Source organism: Lontra canadensis, unplaced genomic scaffold (genome assembly GCF_010015895.1).
Source record: "Lontra canadensis isolate GAN:19392208 unplaced genomic scaffold, GSC_riverotter_1.0 scaffold67, whole genome shotgun sequence".
NCBI classification, from domain to species: domain Eukaryota; kingdom Metazoa; phylum Chordata; class Mammalia; order Carnivora; family Mustelidae; genus Lontra; species Lontra canadensis.
Window position 1 is genome coordinate 8,615,252 of NW_022631061.1, and position 22,959 is coordinate 8,638,210.

Below are 22,959 nucleotides of genomic sequence, written 5' to 3' on the forward strand. Positions count from 1 at the left end.
TTAATCATTTCAGTGTTGTTTGAAGCAGCAAACTTGCATGTCTATCCAAAGGCATTAGTTATGACACCGTGAAAGAATGAGGAAGGACTTAGCTGTATAAATATGGCTCAATCCCCAGGATACATTGTTAAGTGGAACAAGAGAACACTGAATAGTGTAACAGTTCACATTTTTAAATAAAGAAAACATATATACATCTTCCAGATGGATATACAAGAAATTAACACTGGTTACTTCTGAGAGTAACTGAGTGGCTGAGAAATGAAGGGCAGGCCTCCCTTCACTGTATATCTTCTTGTGCCATTTGACTTTTGAATTATTCATCAAAATAAATAAAACTAAAAGTGCATATTGTAGGAAAAAAAAGGCAAGCATATAAATTTACCTACAATAAAACTTTATTATAAAGAGAAAAAGTCATGTATAATCTCACTACCTAAAAGCAGCCATTTATAGTACTTTTATTTATTTCCTAGTGTTTTCTCCCTCTCTGCATTTAGAACCAGAGCTGAAATTTACCTACATATCAGTTTTTTCATTCAAAATAACCTAAAAATTTCTTATATTCAAGTCATTATTTTTCAAATTTTTATTGTAAGTATTTTCAAACAATACACAAAAGCAGAAAGACTAGGAAAATGAAGTCCCCATGTGCCCATAATCTGGCTCAACAATTATTGATACACTAAAAAAAAAAAAGAAAAAAAAATACCAATACATGGCCAATATTGCTTCCTCTAAAGCTCCTCATCACTATCCTATCCAACAAATTCTAGGCATCCCATTATAAATTGCTATATATTTCAAACACAATAGCACTATCACAACTAAAACAATAATTCTTTAATACCACCAGGTACAGTTTCCAGATTTGTCCACTTATCTCATAAATGTTTTCAGTTTATTTGAATCAAGAGCCAAATAAAATTTATACAAATTAGTTGATATTTCTTTTGCCCGTGTGTTCCCCCCACTTTGGTTTAATTTTCTTCGTATACTCTATTTGTTGAAGACACTATGCAATTAGTTTGTAGAATTTCCTAGATGTTGGATTTTGTGGACTGTACCCACATTGCTGACATTTATCATGTTCCTCTCTCTCCTATATTTCCTGTAAACTGGTTGTTAGAAGCTTGATAAAATTCAGGTTTACTTTTCAAGAACTTTAGCAGAATTACATGTCTGTCTTTCTTTTTTGTGTCAATGGTGAGGGCAATATTATATTTCACCATAATGATTCACCATATTTTCACTGTTTGCCTATGTGTTGACTATTTCTAATTTGCTTTTAGAAAGGTGACCAAAAGAACATCTTTGAATATAAAACTCAATTTGTATTTTGGATCTCCTCCTTTGGAAAAAGTCATAGTAGCAGAATACTACACGGAATGTATGAACATTTAAAAAATGAATGTTTTGGATCTCCTCCTTTGGAAAAAGTCATAGAAGCAGAATACTAAACTGAACGTATGAACACTAAACTGAACATTAAATGTTTATGTTCCCAATTATTCTTTGAAAGGCTCTTTATATTATACCACTAAATGGGTATGATATTGACTACTTCATCAAATCCTTGCCAGTTCTAATTATTCTCATTTTAAATTTGTTAATTCTATAAGGGGAAAATAAAACCACATGTGATTTAATTTTCTTTTCTTTATAATAAAAGGGTAAACTTGGGTGAAATTTTAGTGGCTTGTATATTTTCTTTTGGAAATTATGGTTACATACTTTGCCTACTAGTTAGTAGTAGGAATACTTTCTTCCCTTTTTCTGGCAGAGGTACTTTACCAGGAAGGGAGAGAATGCTTTTCCTTCCTTCCTTCCTTCCTTCCTTTCTCTCTCTTTTTTTTTTTTTTTTTAAGATTTTATTCATTTATTTGACAGAGAGACAGCACAAGCAGGCAGAGCGGCAGGCAGTGGGAGAGGGGGAAGCAGGCTCTCTGCTGAGCAGGGTGCCCGACGCAGGGCTCGATCCCAAGACCCTGGAATCAAGACCTGAACTGAAGGCAGCGGCTTAACTGGCTGAGCCACCCAGGTGCCCCAGAGAATGCTTTTCTTAAGGAAGAATCATGTAAAAAGTTCAGACAGTATATGGCAAATAAGCTTCAAAGTAAAATCCAAGAAGAGCAGCAATGTTACCGAGTATTAGATGGGGGGTGGGGTGGGAAAGGACCCCTTTCTACCTTTCAGAGACTGAGTAGGATTAAAATGTCAATTAAACTAAAAACAAATTAAAACAACAAAGGATTTTGTTTAAAATTTTTTTCTCTCAGTGTAAGTCTCTAAAAGCTTTTAGGAGAAGTTTGTATATCTGCGGTTCTGATGTAAGAACTGAATCCCTGGTATTGACCTCTCCATCATAAGGAATTCATCTAAACAGCTTTTAGAACAGTTAGCTATTCTTCAGGAAAAGATAGTCTTGCTTTTAAAACAGCTCGTATTAGAAAATGTATGTAAACATGAAGTCTCTTTTAAGCCTCTTTCAGAGTATTGCTAATTTTTTTGTGGGTGTTGAAATGAATACTTCAGTTACTATGACAGGTAGCTTTTAAAAGTGGTAAAAAGTGGTACCATATTGTCTTCTAGAAAGAAATGCTCCATCAGAATCTCTTACCTAGTACTTCTCCATTTAAGTATTTCCTCACAATTCACTGGAGAGAAGGAATAGACTAGAAGAACTAAATAGTGTTAATTTATATCAACAATTATTAGCAGTAACATTAGAATTAGCTCTGAAAAATCAAGCACAAAGACTATGTTAATAATTAGAGGTAATGGTTATTAAGTGTTGAACATATGCTAAACAGTTAACCATAAATTTTTTAAAATTTTAATCATTACCTCAGGATTATGAACTTATGGCTACTGTCCATTTGTCAGTGATGAAGAAATGAGGTGGGTGGATTAACTTGCCCAAAGTTATATGCAGTCTGAACCTAGGAGCATTTGAGCTCCACACCCACAATTAAGAAACATAAGAAGTGGGGGCGCCTGGGTGGCTCAGTGGGTTAAGCCTCTGCCTTCAGCTCAGGTCATGATCCCAGGGTCCTGGGATCGAGCCCCACATCGGGCTCTCTGCTCAGCAGGGAGCCTGCTTCCCCCTCTCTCTCTGCCTGCCTCTCTGCCTGCTTGTTATCTCAGTCTGTCAAATAAATAAATAAAATCTTAAAAAAAAAAAAAAAGAAACATATGAAGTGGAAATGGGAATTGACATAAGTACTCCAAAGGCAAATGTGACTCCAAATGAGGTGGATATACAGAAATAAAGTTGCAACAATTTAGAAATTAGTAAAAGAAAAGTCAGATAGTAAAATTAATCATATTCATCGAAGGTGGGCAGAAATGGAAAACTTAGCATATAAAGTGAAGTTCTGAGTTAAGAAAAAGTTTTATTTATTAAAAAACTATATTTTGATTAAAAAAAAATCCTATCCCCCTTTTTTCTCAAAAGCAGTAAATGTTCATTATTAAAAACAAAAAATAAGGGTGTCTGGCTGGCTTAATTGGAAAGAGCATGCAACTCTTGGTCTCGGAGTTGTGAATTTGAGCTCCATGTTGGGTGCAGAGGTAACTTGAAAAAAATCAATCTGAAGAAAAATAAAACTTTGAAAAGATATCTACACTCCCACTATCCAGAGACAACTGATGTTAATACATTATTTATTAGATAGATAACTAGATACTAGGGCTACAGCTATCTATATAGATATCAGATATTTAAAACTTATTTTTTCACTTAATTGTATATGCTGAATAGCATTCTATATGATAATGAATTTAACTGTGTAAATGAATATTTAACACTTTAAGTCATTTTTAATGTTTCCTCTAAGAAATTATAATATATTAAATATATTTTTAAAATAAGGAAAAAAAATCCTTGAAAATTTATTTTATACACATTCTTAATTATTTCCTTAAGGTAAACTTCTCAAAGCTGAGTCAAGGGATATGTATTATTCAATCAATGGATGTGAATTATTTAAACCTTTTGGTTCTTATTTTGAACTTGTTCTATAAAAATATTGTATTAATCTGCACAGACTCACCTGATAAATTTGGCAACTTTATTCTTTTTTTCTTTTTATTTGATGAAAGGTGCCTTATTATTTCCCTGAGTTTTTTATTTTTATTTTTTAAAGATTTATTTATTTATTTGAGAGAGAAAGAGAGAGAGAAAGAGAGAGGGTGGACAAGCAGGGGGAGGGGCAGAGGGAGAGGAAAACAATCCTCAAGCAGGGAGCCTGGTGTGAGGGTGGAGCCCACGACCCTGAGATCGCAACCCCACTGAAATTAAGAATCAGATGCTCAACCGACTGAGCCACCCAGGTGTCCTCCCCTGCCTTTCAAATTAAGAGAATTTTCTCTTGACAATCATGAGGATATTAAATTTATGAAAATCTTTGTGGTCAGCAGAAATTTTGGTTAATGTTAAGGTTTCAGTCTTCTAGAACAAGGTTGGTAAACTATGGCCTGTGGGCCAAAGCCGGCCTACTGCCTGCTTTTGCATGATCTATGAGCAAGAATGGTTTTTCAAGTGTTGTTAAAAAAAAGAGTATTGCAACAGAGACCATATGTGATCTACAAAGCTTAAAATATTTACCCTCTGGCCCTTCAGAGAAAAAGTTTGCTTTCCCTGATCTTAAGAGATACCCACTTTCAAACCATGTTTGTTGGCATTATACACCTGCTTTGGTAGGCAGCTCGTGTCCTTCACTGTGTGATCTGCTGAGACAGACTGTCCTGAAAGTTCCACCGAGAACAATCTACCTCTTTTTACATTTTCAAGACTATCTTTCTTAATTTTTGTATTCTGCCTTGTTGGATTTTCACAAAGATCTCAGCAAAATGCTTGTGTAACTGCCGGGTCTATAAAACAAATGATTTGGAAAGTTAAGGGATTTCTTTTGGATGCTTGGCCATCTGAGAAGGTGACACAGATATACTTGGCTTTTAGACTTGCCCACGGCCAAAAAAAAAGAGGAGAAACAGTAATTGTCATATTCTCGTTTAAGGAAAAGCCAAACCATGCATATATGTATGAAGTGTTAGGGTCCCCAAACCAAACTTGGCCCAGGACTACTATATTAAAGACAAAGGAACATTTAGGGACATTAGTTAGCAATCACTCCAGACTGAGAGGTATGTGTGTTGAAGGTGGGACGGTTAGTATCTTTTTCCTGTAGTTTTTCTCAATGCAGTTTTACTCCATATCTGTTACCTTTCATCATTTGTGGACTTCAAAACCTAAAAACTAAGTTTACTGGAACTATGACTAAATGGAAATCCAAGATCCAAGTCACAGCTTGAGGAATTACTCTATGGTTACGGAGTGCCTATTTCTTGTCATCTATTTTGCCTGTTTAGGGAGTTTTAATTCTATTTTTATAATTAAGCTACTCAATAAATGATCATCATATATTTTGCTTAGAAAAATTACTATAAAAGCATATTTTATTAAAAGAGGTAGCATAACTACTGGTTAAGAAATTGAAAAGCTGGGAGTAAAGCTTTGTACGTAAAGAAAAAAGATAACAGATAAAATATTTGGAACCAAATAGAAATCCCTATTTTTTTTGTGTATTATACAAAGCTCCATTTAAATTACACATTTAGTTTAAAACCTTAAAAGATCTTCTTTGGAGAAGAAATTGCAAGTAACTTTTCTAAATACATTAAGGATAATCTAAGGATAATCTGTCCGGCACTGTAAGTGGAAATACAAGCACAAAGTAGTAATAAATTTCTTTTTGTTGCAATTAAAAATAGTATCAGCTGAGAAAACATTAGAAGCCATTACATCTGGAGAGTCAACAAACACACTAACACAGAAGATACTGAAGCTAACTACTGCCATCTAGTGAGTTAGTTATGTAGCCATTATAGGATTTGACTACTTTGGAACCCACGTTCTTGTTTCATTATTTCCAGAACTGTTCTAGTCAATTATTAGGTCTTAAGGGAACATATACGATTCATGCTTATCAAATTTGTGACTTAAATGAATTGAGAACAGAATGGCAATTGCATTAAAGATAGGAAAAAAGTCCTACACCCTGACAAATGCAAATCGAACATTTTTAATGCTAATGTTTAATGCAGTCACACTTCCATTCCTAAATAAAACAAGGCAAAACAAACACGATTTGAGGATACGTTTGTGCCAGTTTGAGGATGGGGAGACAAGGTGCAATGGCAATGCATACAGAAGAGTTGGCCATGTGAGGTAACTACGTAAATGTGGTAACCAGATCCATACTCATTGAAGCACCTTCAGTGGGTAATGATCAGGATGATGACAGAAAAATGCTGTTTTAAAACCTGAAAGAACTACTGACAGCCTAAAATAGAGAAGACCACACAGAAAACAGCTTTCTCTTTAAAGGGCTGTCACAAAGAAGTACAGGACACTAGTTTGTGTCACTCTGAAAAACAGAACCAACCAAAGGGGGTGATTAAAAGGAGGCATATTTGCATTTAATGTAAAGAGGAACTTTGTGACTGAGTTGAGACTGATGGGCTGCTTGGGCATCACTATTAACTATGCAAGCAGAGACTGAAAGATCATTTGGTAGCTATAAAAAGTTTCCAATGTTGGATAAATGATTGAAGTAGACCAAGGGTTTGTAATGTATAGCCTGTGGCCCAAACCTGGCCTGCAGCTTGGTTTTGTGAATAAACTTTTCTTGCAACACAGGCATGGTCATTCAGTTATGTATTATCTAGGTCTGCTTTTGTGCTACTGCCAGGTTTGAGTAGTTGCAACAGAGACTATATGGCTTTAAAGCTGAAAATATTTACTCTATGGCCCTTTACAGAAAAAGTGTGCCAGGGGCGACTGGGTGGCTCAGTGGGTTAAAGCCTCTGCCTCCGGCTCAGGTCACGATCCCAGGGTCCTGGGATCCAGCCCCACATCGGGCTCTCTGCTCACCCAGGAGCCTGCTTCCCTTCCCCTCTCTCTGCCTGCCTCTCTGCCTACTTGTGATCTCTGTCTGTCAAATAAATAAGTAAAATCCAAAAATAAAATAAAATAAAATAAAAATAAAAGAAGTGTGCCAACAACTGAATTAGATAATTAAGAAGATTCCTTCTAATTCCTCTATGAGTGTTAGCTTCAGAGTGCAAGTCTTCTGAGAGCAATGCCTGGCTACTTATAAGCTTTATCAGAAGGATAAGTACACAGGGATCCCAATTAAAAAATAATTTTTTTAAAGATTTTATTTATCTATTTGACAGAGATCACAAGCAGGCAGAGAGGCAGGCAGAGACAGAGAGAAGGAAGCAGGCTCCCTGCAGAGCAGAGAGCCCGACGTGGGGCTCGATCCCAAGACCCTGGGATCGTGACCTGAGCCGAAGGCAGAGGCTTTAACCCACTGAGCCACCCAGGCACCCCTCAAAAATAATTATTATTGAGTTGATCCACACACTTTGAAACCTTTCCTTTCCTTTTCAGAGTTGTAGAAAGGAAACTGGATTCACAGAAGGGCCAGATTTTTCTCATTCACCCTGTAACTTTGGCTACATCATTTAATTTTTCTTTGCATTACTGTAGAATGACATAAAGTCATCTGCAAACAATTTGAGACCATCCAGCCTCCTTCCTACTCATGGACCCCCCAAGCTGAAGTCATAATGCAGAAGAAACATTTACCAAATCTTTGTGGGTTCTCTGGGGAGAACTAGGAAATCAAACCTAACAACTGTACTAGTTGGATATTCTTTTAGCTTATCATGATTCACTAAGAGGTGGAAGAAGAAATACTTTTTAAGTAATAGTGAACATATAACATATCCAATAATAATTTCATATCATATGGCATAAAGCAGTAATGTGAAATAAAACTTCTGTGATGATGGAAACGCTCAAGATCTGTGTTAGCCAATAAGATATCTACTAGCCACAAGTATATGAAATGTAGCTAGTGAGAACTAGAATTCAAAATTTAGTGAGGAACTATAATTTTATTTAATTAATTTAAATTTAAATAGCCACATGTGGCAGGTACCTACTCTTTTGAATAGCACAGATGAAAGGGATATTTTCAGAAATAATTTTTATGGATTGTTATTAGTTAATGCATTTAATATCTTTTTTTTTAATTTTTAAAAAGATTTATTTGTTTCACAGAGATCACAAGTAGGCAGACAGCAGGCAGAGAGAGAGGGGGAAGCAGGCTCCCTGCTCTGGGGCTCGATCCCAGGGCCCTGAGATCATGACCTGAGCTGAAGGCAGAGGCTTTAACCCACTAAGCCACCCAGGCGCCCCTCATTTAATATCTTTAAAGAAAAACTACTAGATAGAAAAGGGAAGTCAGTGATGGTGAAAGGAGAAATGCAATACTTGTGAAAAGCCATAAAATTAAATACACATATTTATTTCTAGGAAGGATATGAGGTTTTTTAACTATTAAATGTTCTGCTTTTGGGGGTTTTACTTTTCTTATTGTTCAGTTCTTGTTATAATGAACAGGGATTATTTTAACAAATATATAATAATAAATTCTAAATTAGGTCTATTTCGTTCATGGATAGTTCTATTTATTGACCTTAGTTCGGCCCTCTATTTGTTTCTTTACTTTTGTAATTTATCTAATACCATTCTGTTGTTTTGTCATCTCTCCTTCCAATACCTAAGTTGCTGAATTCTTATTTTCATTATTTCTCCAGCAAAAATACTTTCATGCAATTTTATCCCTTTTCTTGGATTATACTGGCTTTCATTTGGAGTTTATCTTTCTATTGTATGAAACTTCAGTTCTTTTTCTATAGTAATATGTTGGTGCAGCTGACATTTCTTTCACTTTGTCGTGACTAACAAGGGTAGCTCTTGGAGAGTATAAGGGAATTTTCCTTGATAGACAGGTATCCCCTGGTTTTAAAAGCTCATGTCAGGTCACGGGGCTTTTATGAAAGACCAGCATTAGTACCTGTTCTTGCTAACTGAAAGAAATATGAAGAGGCTTTTCACTATTACAGGAAAGAAGCAAAAAGCACAGACAGTGTTTAGCATTTGTTTTGCGGCAAACTGAGCAGCTGCCCCACCCAGCTCCTTCCCCAGCATCTCAGCATCCAGCCTCCATAGCTTTGAACCTTGTCTGTGAGCATCTCTGCTTTACCCTGATTTATTTTGTGTGTCTGTTAGCGAGATGTGTTTTTAGGGTGTTAGAAAAGCCCAAGAGAGGTTATTTTTGGGTCTGGGAACATTAAAAAAAATTGCTGTATAAATTAATGTTAATTGCTTCTTTGCTTTATGCCATTTGGCTTACGAATGAAAATTCTCTCCTTCTGGATAGCAGGGGTAACTTGTACTTTTTGTATCACCTGTTTGTCCCCTCTGAACTAGAGTTTCAAGGCCTGAATATTATATGTGTGGGAGGGAGGGAGCACCCCCTAAAGCCCAATATAGCTTTGTTGGGTTATTTGGGTTTCTTGGTGTTGTGAGATTTTTTTTTTATGTCCTATACAAGGATACACTCCACTGAAGAACGGATTTAGTCACATGGATCTATGCCCTAAACTTAGCTTGAAGCCCTGAAAAGAGCAAGCCCTAGCAATTTTTCTTGCTTCTGTTGAAATTCTGAGATACTGTGTGATCGTAGGTAGGTGTGCTGTTTAATGTTGTCCTATGGTGCTTACTCATTCTCTCAGTCTGATTCTCTCCAGATTGGGATTATTTGGTAAAAAGCTCAGAATTTGGTAAATTCATTTTTTCTAAATGGCCTTTTAAAGGTGGAAATGGCATCAGAATTTTTCTTTCCTCAACTTCACCTTTTTTTTTTTTAAACAAAATGTTCGTACTGGCTTTTTTCATAATTACCAAATGCTGGAGACAATGCAAATGTCCTTCAGCAGTTGAATGGATAAACAAACTGTCATACTCCTATATAATGGAATATCGCTTAGCAATTAAAAGGAAAAATTATTGACAAGATCAGTAATATGGATGGATCTCAAATGCATTATGCTGGGTGAAAGTCAATCTCCACTTTTTGAAATTATGGCAATGTAGTTGCACACAATCTCTTCTGAGTGGTTGCTCCTTGGGTTTGTTCGTTTCATCAGGAACAAGCATTCTGTGATCCAGTTTTGTTTCACATCTTTACCTGGGAGGCTCAGCCTATGCTTTTAAATAAAAGGCTTTGCTGAATATGTATAATAAATATTAAAACTTTGGTAGCAGTGATTGAAAATTGACAGAGATGGCTAATTTATTAAATAAGTAATTGTCAAGTAAATCTCAGACCATCAGTAATGTTTATAATAAAATGCATAGCTTTTCTGTGGAGTTGTATATAGGAATTTCACACCAAAAGAAGCATCAATTTTTTAACTTATATGTAAATTCCATTTTAATGTTACTTTAGACTACCTGTTTTCTTGATTGAAGATCATTTAAATTATGTTCTTATACTCACAGGCCAAGGCTGTAGATCATTCAGTCCTTTTTCTAATTTCTCAACATCTGGAAACTTTGTGGCTCCATCTGCATCTGCCATAAGGATTTTTTCTCCTCGAGAACTGAATATACCCTGCATATATAAACATTTCGATTAAAAGAAAGTTGCTTAAAATTAAGGTTAAATCCAATGACATATCGGTCTGTTTTGCTTTACTTAAAATATCTAATATTGGATAGTCTAATATCTAATATTGGGTGTGAAAATGGCAGGAGGCCAAAGTTCCCTGAAAACATCCCATAGGTAAGATCCATCTTAATGTATCTAATGCTATTTAATGATTTAAAAAACTCTGTGAGATCGTACCATTAATACCTTATAAAACATGATAAGAAAATAGATTTCAACAAGTAAAAGATAACCTACATCAATAAAAACAAAAAAGTAAAATAGCTATCATATACATTATGTATGTATTGTATATGTATCTGGTCTACTTCAGGGCAGCATCTGAAGAAAGTATTTACAGGTGGGTTGAACAAATGTAATATATACAAACTTGCTGTGAAACATATCCTAAGATAATAGATCTTTTGTATTCCTTATTATGGAATCTAAAGTGTTTTTTTTTAAAGATTTTATTTATTTGTGAGAGAGAGAGAGAGAGAGAGGAGAACACAAGCAGGGGTAGTAGCAGAGGCAGAGAGAGAAGCAGATTCCCTGCTGATCAGGGAGCCTGGCATAGAGCTCAATCCCAGGACCCTAAGATCATGACTTGAGCTGAAGGCAGATGCTTAACCAATCTTATTCCAGGTGCCCCTGGAATCTAAATTAGTTTAGATTAATTACTGAATAAAGAAATATGGAATATCATTAAAATTTAGGAAATGTGGATATATGCAAACACTAGTTTATGTTATTTGAGGGGTCTGAGACTTAGCAAAATTATGCCTCTCAATATTGAATTGATTGGTGTTTTGTGTAAAATATGGCTCTATGGGTGTTTATTTCACATGGAAATAAACTATACATCAACTCATGGTCTACTTGACTGAATTTATTGTTTGTGATATCACAACAGTTTAAGTAAGATAAATAAAAATGTAGACAAAATTTTGATAATTTATTCTCAGGATAAACCCACTAATTAGTTTCTGTAATTTTTAAAAAATCATAACCATTAGGATATAGGTGAAAAAGTGAAATAGAAATGTTTTGTTTAACATCTAGACAAAAAGACAAACAAACAAACAAACAAAAAATCCTCTCAAAAAACCAAAGGCTTATTTCAAAGATACACATTAAGGGTGAACTGGTGGTAATAATTTAGCATTATAGAAAAATGTCTTTGGCTTTCAATCTTGTCTAAGCCACTTTATTATTTTTAAAGGAGGTTTTTTTGTTTGTTTGTTTGTTTTTAAAGATTTTACTTGACAGAGACAGCGAGAGAGGTAACACAAGCAGGGGAAGTGGGAGAAGCAGGCTTCCTGCTGAGCAGGGGAGCCCCCAATGCAGGGGTGGATCCTAGGACCCTGGGATCATGACCTGAGCTGAAGGCAGACACTTAACAACTAGATTCACCCAGACACCCCTAAAGGAGGTTCTTTAATGACTGCTACTCCCCACTGTACCAACGATGGCTTTTACTTCACTGCCAAACTTGTTGAAAAAAGCAGTCTATGTTGGTGCCTCCCATTCTTCTCCATTCAATCCCACCCTATCTCCTCTCACTGCTCAGAGGCCTCATCACTACGTGCTTCGTTTCCCCAAGGCTTGGTTTCTGGTTGTCCTCACCAACTTAATGGGTCCAACTATCATCTGATGCATGTGAATTACTCACTTACACTCTACCAGGCTATTCTGGATACCACTACTTGGTATCTCAAACTCCATGGCTCAAACTCAAGTAAAGATACTGTCTTTTAAACCAGCTTCTCCTCTGGTGTTTCATTCCTTCTATAAATGACATCCTCCTCCCCTGTCACCCAAGGCCATAGTTAAATTATTCCTTTCCCTGATCACATGATACAATTTTACCTCATTTTTACCCCCTTCCCCCCACAACATTTGTCCTCTCCTCTTCTGCTGCTATGTCACCATTATGATCCAAATAACGATTCTTTGTACCTCACTTACACTGCTGCGCTGGCTGCTGTCACTCTGTCAAACGTGACAGTAATTTAAAGTCCCTAATCTAAAAGTTCAGGATCTGAACCCATCTACCTCTCTGACCTCATCTGTATAAAGCCAACCCACATGCACCACTAGCGGCTCCTTATTGTGACACTTTCTTTCATACCTTTGGTCATGTTCCTCCTCTGCAAGCTCCCTGCACCACCTTCTGCCTGGATAACTCCTAGTCCTCCTTAAAGATTCCATGCAGAGGTGACCTTGTATGGGAAGTCTTTGCTGCTGCTCCTCCCAGATGGAAGGTGCCAACATTTTGTATATATTTCTACTACAGTGTTTATACTACTAAACTATGATATCCTTAAGAATAGGATGATTGTCTTTTTTTTTTAATTTTTTTTTTTTTTTTTATTTTAGAGAGAGAGAGAGAGAGAGAGAACATGCACACTCAAGTGGGGATAGGGTCAGAGACAGTGGTAATCTTCAAGCAGACTCCCCACTGTGTACAGAGCTCCATGCAGGGCTTGACATGGGTCTCAATCCCAGACCCATGAGATCACAACCTGAGCCAAAATCAAGAGTCGAACACTCAACCGACTGAGCCACCTAGGTGCTTCTGGTTGTCCTTCACCTCAGTATCTCTACTAAAGCAGTAGACATGTAGTAGGCACTCCAATGTTGGTTGAATAAATAAGTGAATGGATAGATTTAAAGGCCACCATGATATTGCATCCCCTACTTTCTTTTTCTCCTTTTTGCATGTCTCATGACCCAGTCAGAGCAAACTCACTGCTCCCAGTATACATTTTAAGAGTCTGTGGACTTCTGTCTTTTCTTACTTTGCTGACCGGCATGCTCTTCTCTCAACTCTTCCCACACACTAGAGGTTAGGTTAAGAGCATGGACTCTGGGGTACTAACCTAATCTAAACCTTTATTCTACCTATTAATAACTATGTGACCCTGAGTAAGTTACTTTACTTACTTATGCGTCACATCCCACATCTCCATAATTGAAAAAATATGACCTAACTCATGAGACAACATGAGGAGGATTAAATGTGATAATTATGCTAAAGTGGTTAATTTACTCAAAATAACCAATCAAGTGGAATAACCAAGTGGAATCCAGTGTTCATCACTGTTGGAGACTTGGTTTTGGTGATATCTCCTTTGTCAAGTCTGCTTGACACATGCCCGAGACTGCCAGTTACCTACTCAATATCTATTCTTTCCTTCTTTTTTACTAGTAGATCTCTGATTAGGTCAGGAATGAAAATGTTAGAAACACTGCTCAGCTTTCCTTGGAAATAGGGGTGGCCTTGTGACACTGTTCTCGCCAATGAGAATTAAGGAAGTCATTGGGTGGAGCTTCTAGGAAAGCTCCCTAAAAGGGGGCAAACCAGCCAGCATATATCTTCTGCCTTTGCCCTTCTCCTTCCTGTCTGGAATGTGATTGTAATGGCTAGCCCTCCAGGAGTCACGGTGTGTGCACGAGGAAGAGGGAATGAAAAGTTAGGAGGCAGGGTTTCTGAGACACCATGTTGAACAAGGCCTGGACTGCCTATACTTAAACTTCTCTTTATGGGGGAGCAGAAATAAAATAAACCCTCTAAATCATTTAAGGCACTCTTTATATTTTCTTTCACAGATCTATCTTGACTTGTGGTCTTTCTTCAGAGTATCCTGACTCTGAAAGCAACTTATTCCTTTTGGAATTTCTATAGTACTTCATGTGTACCTCCCATAAGTACAGCAGACTGCAAATTTCATCAGGATAGACCCAAATCAGATTTTATAAACTGCAAAAAAAAGTCATTTAAAACTTATCATCCAGTAACTATATCAAAGACGCACAGAGGCACACGGCAACATTTTTAAACTTTGATTAAGATAAGCATATTCTCCTGAATTACCTAGTATGTTATAGATATGGCAAGATTTTTAAGATTTGATCACATATATATACAAAATTATATGAAGTTCTTATTAAAACTAATTTGCCACTATCTTAGAAATGATGGTATTCAACTAGCTAGCTGTAGAATACAAATGTACTATGGTACGCAAAAGAAGTCATTAAAAACATGGTTACATTTTAGATAAAAAATATTGAAACAATGTATTACCATCCTAATAGCTCCGCCTTTCCCGCGATTCTTCACCAGTGTTATCACTCGTACCTTGTCACTTCCATATTTCTGGCAATATTTAAAAGCTACCTGTCAAATTATATAAAAGTCAGAATAATATTAACTTGGATTCCAAGACAGTAACATAAACTGCGTTTATGAGTTTGGTTTAAATACTGCTCTTCTGGGGCGCCTGGGTGGCTCAGTGGGTTGAGCCGCTGCCTTCGGCTCAGGTCATGATCTCAGGGTCCTGGGATCGAGTCCCGCATCGGGCTCTCTGCTCAGCGGGGAGCCTGCTTCTCTCTCTCTCTCTCTCTCTCCCTCTCTGTCTACTTGTGATCTCTGTCAAATAAATAAATAAAATCTTTAAAAAAAAAAAATAAAAAATAAATAAATAAATACTGCTCTTCTAGTTGCCTTCTCCTTGTGACTAGATTATACTCACTGTACGTTTTAGTGGCCCAGAATTCCCGATGCCAAGAACCAATAATGACCCACTAGATTGAAGTCACAATTCACTTTCCTGCAGAGGTACTACCAGAACAGGCAGCAGCTCTCTTATTCTGACTCCTTTATTTACACTAATGAGCTGCTAGAGAAAATAAAATCCATGCACTGATCAACTGTTACACACCTGAGATTGCTATCCCCCCGCCCTTACTGGTTAACAACTCACTCACTTGTCAGCAATTGATCTTACTCCCCAGAGAAGTTACTCATATCCTGGACCATGTCCCCCCAGATCTTTTTACTCAATTAAAAAAAAAATTTTTTTAAGATTTTATTTATTTATTTGACAGAGAGAGATCACAAGTAGGCAGAGAAGCAGGTAGAGAGAGATCGGGAAGCAGGCTCCCTGCTGAGCAGAGAGCCCAATGCGGGGCTCGATCCCAGGGCCCTGAGGTCATGATCTGAGCTGAAGGCAGAGGCTTAACCCACCGAGCCACCCAGGTGCCCCCCTGCCCTTTTTAAGATTATTTATTTTGAGAGAGAGGGAGTGTGTGCGAGTGGGGGGAAGGGGCAAAGGGAGAGAGGTCACACACTCCCCACCGAGTGTGTATCCTGCTGTGAGACTTGATGTCATAACCCTGAGATTATGACCTGAGATGAAACCAAGAGCTGAAAGCTTAACCCACAGAGCCACCCAGGTGTTCTTGCCATTACTTTCTGATTTATAATTGAAGCCACAAATAGTGATCTGTATTCACTATGTACATCTCTTCATCACTCAGTCATCAATCCACTATCCATACCCTTTGCTTTTCTACATGGTTTTTCTATTTTATCTCTCTTCATCAACAGCACCAACAGCACCCTCTCTCTTTACTTTATTTTATTTTTTAAGTAGGCTACATGCCCATTGTGGAGCCCAACGTGGGGCCTGAACTCACGTTCCAAGACTGAGACCTGAGCTGAGATCAAGAGTTAGACACTTAACCAAATGAGCCACCCAGGCGGCAACCCCCTTCCTTTTTTATAGGTAGGGTCCACACCCAGCATGCGTCTTAAATTCACAATTCCAAGATCAAGGGTTGCATGCTCTACTGACTGAGCCAGCCAGGTACCCCAATGTCTTCTCCCTTTGACCCTCATTTCCATGGGGAGTGTGAAGTTATTCTCACTCCTGGCAGACTAGCTTTTATTGTTTCTAGCAGCTCAGTAGCTATAGGTCTAAGAATGCGGGAACGTGAGGGGACAATACTCTAAGACACTTGTTACATCCCATGGGTAAATCTGGATGGAGGTATGCCAAAGGACATAGCTGATACCCAGAGCCAGACGTGAAGACATCTTTCTATTTGCATGACTGCTTTAGAAATTGTGAGGCAAAGTGGAGCATAAAGGGGGAAAAAAAAACTCTGCTTAGGAAAAAGGAACTACGTATCGGCCGGCAAAGAAGGCTCCAGTGGCCATGATGAATTGTGCATGTTTCCTCCCAACTTGGTGATCTTCAAAGCTTCCCTGGTCTATGGAGTGGTGGAATAGCAGGTTTGTTTTCCAGCTTTCCATAGATGAAATCTCTCTGCCTTTCTGAGAACCCACCCTGTTAACAATAGAGAGTGCTGGCTCAGTGTCCACGTTCTCTGATGAGTGGAAAGAAGACTTTACATCTGCTAAATTATTCTATTTTTTCTACCTACTGGCAATCCTAAAAGCAAGTTTACTAACCTTTGAAGTCTGGTCTTTGCTGCCATCATCAACTACTATCACTTCATAAGTGAATGTAGGATCTTGCTTCTGTAAGAAACAAAAATAAAATACCACAATTTGTCATAAATGCCATGAAGAGTTCTGATAAAATTGCAAGGAGTTTAAATAACAATTGTTTTAGTGTGATGTGTATAAAAATGAATATAAATTAAGTGTACAAAAACCACATAAAATAAAAAAGCCAAGAACCAAAAAGGAGGAAAGACACTGGATAGGAACAGAAGGCAAACACTGACTGAACATCTGTGAGCCTGTCCCCCTCCTCCCCTGCAACCCACCCCACACCAAATCGGTTGGAGCAGCCTGGTGCTTGTGGGGCTGAGCACTTCTGAGAGATGCTACAAACATGTATGAGAAAAAAGTCCGTGAGGTTAAAGGTTAGTGTAATTCTAACCTGGCTACACTTTTCTTAGCCTTATGAACTTCTGGCCCGTTTTCTCATTTAAAAAATCCCAAGGGGCACCTGGGTGGCTCACTCATTAAGCATCTGCTTTCAGCTCACTTTATGATCCCAGGGTCCTGGGATCGAGCCCTGCATCAGGATCCATGCTCAGCAGGAAGCCTGCTTCTCCCCCTCTCACTCCCCCTACATCTCTCTCTGTCAAATAAATAAATAAACAAACAAACAAACAAACAAAATCTTAGAAAAACCCAAAAACCCAACCCCTCCACCAAAAACAATCCTTGTCGTTCCTGTGGTTCTTGTGAATCCACATAACAGAAGAGATAGGAGCCTCATATATAATAATAAAGGCTCCATTCCTTCCGTCTTTTATTTTTTCTTTTTAAAAGATTTTATTTTTAAGTAATCTTTACACCCAGCATGGGCCTTGGACTCATAATCCCAAGAGTTTCATGCTCCACATACCAAGCCAGCCAGGTGCCCCTTTCTTTAAATGAATCTTCTATCTTCCTTTTACATGTAAAACCTAAAACCAAAGTAAATCAAAACAAGAAATTTTCTAAAAAAAAAAAAAAAAAAAGCCACAAAGCTCATTTGTTTCCTTAAACTCTCCAAGGAAAGTCCAACAGCAACTGATGATATGAAACAAGGACACATATTACTTTTCTTCTCTTTATGTGAGGAAAGAAGAGAAAATAAATGAGGGGAACGCCTCTGACTAATAAAGAAAAACGAGCCATTTCACTTTCATTATAAGTCTTTTTCAAATAGATGTCTTTTTAAAAAGTCACAAAAGTAAAAACAGTATCATGGGGCCACACAAAGTCTGCAGACGTACTCAATTTTAAATGTATCATCAGGCAAGAAGATAAAAAGTGGGTGGGAGGGTACATAAGAAATTTCAGCTTTCTGTTCGTTCTAGGTTCATCCACCTGCTTCTGGAGGCAGGGAGTCATGTGTTGGGTTTGCTAGCTAACACCTGACGGTAGGCAGCAAGGGAACATGGGAGGCCTGGTGACCTTGATGGCTCAGCCATGGCAGGCACTGCCTCTCATAGCAGATCTGGCCTACGATCTACAAGTTGGTGATCTAGCCTAATTTTATTTTTATTTTTTTAATTATTATTTTTTTATTATTTATTTGACGGAGAGATAACCAGTAGGCAGAGAGGCAGGCAGAGAGAGAGGGAAGCAGGCTCCCTGTTGAGCAGAGAGCCCGATGCGGGGCTTGATCCCAGAAGCCTGAGATCATGACCCGAGCCGAAGGCAGAGGCCCAACCCACTGAGACACCCAGGTGCCCCAATCTAGTCTAGTTTTATTTTATTTTTTTTAAGATTTTATTTATTTATTTGACAGAGAGAGATCACAAGTAGACAGAGAGGCAGGCAGAGAGAGAGAGAGAGAGAGAGAGGGAAGCAGGCTCCCCGCTGAGCAGAGAGCCCGACGTGGGACTCGATCCCAGGACCCTGAGATCATGACCTGAGCCGAAGGCAGCAGCCTAACCCACTGAGCCACCCAGGCGCCCCTAGTCTAGTTTTAAATAGAGACATCATATTGAAAGGAAAAACACGATACCTGTCTCTCCTCTAGATAGCCCAGAGCTTCGTCCATCATTATAGGCACTTAAAGAAAAAAAAATGTATGAAAAATTAGTTTTGAAAACGATTTTCCACACCCCCAAACACATAGTTTACATATGGAAAAAATCTGAATAGTCTAACAAGCTTCTCCCCCAATAGCTTTTCCCATCTGGAAGGGCTGTTTTCTGTTCACATCTGGCTTATGGCTTCTCTAGAATACTTCAGTCCTATGACTTCATGATGTAGACCCTATCCTTTACAGCTACTCTTTGTTTCCCCTCTTATGAACTACAACTAACAACAATGCACTCACTATAGCCCACATCTATTAACCTTCTGGCAAAGACAGTAAAGTCCATACTCTAAGTTTCCTTTTCTTCCCAATGAACCCTTACCCAATAAATGAAATCGGGCTTACACCGTTTTTCTTCATTATATGAAGGCACAACAACAGAGAGCCGTTTGGTAGGTGAGTCCCATATGCTGGGCAATGTTTCCTTCTGTCCTCTGGCATTTAAGAAGAACTTCTCGTCTTCATGTTGATGGAGGTGTGGCATTTTCGTAGCAGTTATAAATGCAACAAAGGAAATCTAAAAGCAGGTATGTTAAACAAGAAATCATGCTATGTTGACTTTTTTTTAGACTTGTTATGTAAGAATACACCATTTACATGATTTTTTTCTTTTTTTTTGGTGGAATATTTGCTTTTTGCTTTTAGTCCATTAACTGGACTGGAGGTGACAACAAAATTCAAATCCCTTACTTATGAACTAATTATTGTCCTTTCTTCCACTGGTAAGGAACTAATGACTTAGGAGACTCCCAATGTCTTCCCACCTGTCATCCCCAGGCTTCTATCATCCCAGATCTAATTGGGAAGTCACTATAGAAATGCAATCTATTTTAAGATGCCCTGAACCCCCAAACCCTGGCGAACACACAGTGAGGTCCCATTCCTACTTGGAGCCTATATGTGCCACAGGATTAAGTTCACAGTGCAGGTGGAATGTATGGAGTGAGGGAAGACCTCCCATGTAGGACTAGACTGATCCAGAATATGTGGGGAAGACCCCTCTATCCCCATAGTAGGGACCAGCAATGCTTAAGAACATATTCTTGACACTTATCCCAGATTTGAATTCAGAAAACATTACTTTTTGAAGTATCAAACTTGTAGGCTCTGGCACCATACACTACTGACATTAGATAGCTCCCTTCTATATTTATTTGTGAACTAGTGTTGGAAATAACCACTCTTTGGAACATTATCTCTACTGGTACCTTTCTCCTTTTAAAACAGTCATAAATTTTTGGAATGCTACTCATTTTTAATGTGGTGACCATTTTTAATATTCCACTGGGTACATACTGAAATTGAATTTGCTCTGATTAGTAGGAACATGGAGGCAGTATCTTGACTAGTGGTTATGAGTTCCTATTCTGCACCCTGGTGTTCAGATTGTGATTTCTAAATTCAGTTTCCTAGTAAAAGGAAGCAGTGCCCTTTGTAAGATGCCAGAGAATTATGTCATTATTTTGAAAACTTGCCTTTTATCTTACCTTTTACATATGAAAGATATTTCAGAGTAATTGAATAGCTGAGAATGAAACTTTTTTCATTATGGAATTTCAGATAATACATAAAAAAGGAATGATACAATTAGAATATTGCACTTCGCAACTCCCAGAGAAATAATGGATTTAGGTTAACAAACTATAGAATTGGTGAGTCAGGCTAACAAAACTCCTGAACCCCTGGATCCATCTTAACACCAGATAAAATCAGATATTATGAGCCTTCTGATATGATACAAGACAAAGTATTCAGCATCAGTCACATACTTTTTTTGATTAAAAAACACAAACATGCATTGGTTAAGTCTCTAAATGTTACTACCAGTTCATAGGAAATTCAGGAGACAGAGTAAGATGTTAAAAGTCACCAATGGGATGAAATCAATAAAACCCAGATTCTGAGAAATTCTACAGGACAAATGACCACTTATTAAAGACAAGGGAAAAAAAAAAAAAACAAAGAAGAAGGACAAAGTGTTACAGATTAAGATAATTGAGACATCAACAGAGTGCTAAGTGTATGTGAATGCTTAATCAAAAAAATGACTATACTAAAACATACATGAGGTATCTGAACTGACAGGACACTTGAAATCACTGAATAATGGTTACAATTTTTTAAGATTCCATTATAACTTTATTATGGTTATATTTAGAAAAGGGGGGGTCTTTAGAGATTAATGCTGCGGGTTTACAGATAGAGTGTTTTGTCTTGGATTTGCTTCAGAATAATTCAGAAAGGAAGCGGGGTGAGGAAGAGTATGTATGGAAAGTGTGGATATATATGAAACCAGGTTTTTTTGTTTGCTTATTTATTTTTTTTATAATGATTTCCTGCTGTGGCTTTTTAAACAAATGAAGTTCCAGTAGCTGTGTGACATTTTCACACATAAGCTCTTCTCTCCAATCAGTCTCATCAAAAGAAGCTAATGATAACACTTGAGAGCGTTCCTTTAAAGATCACATGAGATAACCCTCTGTTAAACACTGAATACAACCCCCAGCATATTATAAATTCTCTATAAATGGTAGCCCTTATAATCACTTCAAGCTAGTGAGATCAAATACTTGCAGTACGCCCTCATAATGCACCCATTTAACTCTGTGCAATAGATAAGATTCAACAAGCAGATTCAATCCAGGTGTCTGTCAAAATTCTGCCCCATCCAAAAAAAAAAAAAAAAAAAAGTGACTTGCCCAATAATCTGAATAACCCCTGAAATCTTCATATACCACTAAGGGAGAGAGAGGACTCCTTTCTCCCCCAGACAAACAGGGCACATTGCTTTTTCTCTATTAAATTGTTTCTACACACTGAGTTTGCAAACCTGGCAAGATGGAAGAATGGCCTTCCTTAGCAGTGCTATCTGGGGGCGAACCTGAAACCTCTCCATGTAGGAACTGGATGGCAGACTCATTCCAAATTATATGGAATATAATTTCTCATAAATGAGAAAGCTCACTCGGCAAACTGTTACTTATGTATGAGAAAGTGTTTACAACGTTTCTATATCCAGAGTAATGGCAAAGAAAATCCTAGTCTGAATTCTCCTTTAGAGGCAGCGAATACAGGGTGTTTAATTTTGGGACATAACGACTCCCAGACATATGGTAACACTAAGCCTGTGTTTCTTGGTCTTACTGTGTCCCTTGGTTGGTCTTCTTGATCCACTGATTTATTCCGATCTGTAACAGATGGCTCTCGTCAATGCTCTGTCACCACCTTCTATCTGCTTAACCACATCAGGAAAAGGATGAGCCCAGGGAGCGCGCACATCCCGGGAGCTCAAAACCTTCCCGGGTGGAACCAGAGCTGCATAGGCTGCAGATCCGGGAGAAGTCGGGGGTGACAGGGCGGGTGGACAGAGGTCCGGGGACCAAGGGACGAGTAGAGACTGGGCGAGCACGTCCCACAGTGAACAAAAGTACAAGGTTCTGGGCACAGAGGGAGGTAAAGCTCCAAAATAAAAATAAAGAAGGGAAGAAAGGGGGTGTGGAATTCTAGGAGAGAAAATCCTGGGGTCAAGGCTTGGGAGAAGCGTGGTGAAAAGGGACACGTCGAAGAGTGAGTGGGCTGTGCAGAGGAGAGGATGCGTTGCGGCCGAGTCTCCTAGACAGCAGGGAGCCTAGGCCCGCGTCGGTCCCCCATCCCTCTCCTCACCAGTATCAGGGCTGCGGCCGCCAGCGCCACGCCGAGCACCGCCAGCTGCAGCAGGAGCGAACTCATCCTCCATGCCCTGGTCGCCGCCCTACCCTACCCAGCACATACACACACGCGGAAGCTCGGCCGCTCCGCCCCGCCTTCCGCCCGCAGAGGGACCTCTCCAGCCCGGCGCCCGCCGCCCACAGCGCCCCTCGCGGCAAGGAGACAAACACGCAGCTCTTCGGAGCGAGGCTCTGCGGTGGAAAGGCAGGCCCGGCGTTCCACTGCAGGGTTGACAGAATCGGCAAGTAAAAATACAGAATGTCCACTTAATTTGAATTTTAGGTAAGCAATGAACAGTTTTTTGACAGCCTTGTTAAAAT

General features: G+C 38.5%; 1 protein-coding gene across 2 annotated transcripts in view; it reads right to left on the reverse strand.

Moving 5' to 3' along the window:
- The window catches only part of ALG5 (ALG5 dolichyl-phosphate beta-glucosyltransferase), a 40,121-nt gene extending 17,391 nt beyond the window's left edge, over positions 1 to 22,730 (reverse strand). Inside the window, exons 1-6 of one of the 2 annotated variants that reach the window (XM_032880089.1) lie at positions 22,595 to 22,730; positions 19,277 to 19,448; positions 18,854 to 18,900; positions 16,834 to 16,902; positions 14,662 to 14,754; positions 10,422 to 10,535 (exon numbers count right to left, since the gene is read on the reverse strand). In XM_032880089.1, the coding sequence (XP_032735980.1) occupies positions 10,422 to 10,535; positions 14,662 to 14,754; positions 16,834 to 16,902; positions 18,854 to 18,900; positions 19,277 to 19,448; positions 22,595 to 22,660 (561 nt within the window). In that variant the 5' untranslated portion in view covers positions 22,661 to 22,730. Of the gene's footprint in view, positions 1 to 10,421; positions 10,536 to 14,661; positions 14,755 to 16,833; positions 16,903 to 18,853; positions 18,901 to 19,276; positions 19,449 to 22,594 lie in introns of those variants that run through there. The other variant, XM_032880090.1, reaches the window with a different exon arrangement.
- Positions 22,731 to 22,959: the final 229 nt, after the last annotated feature.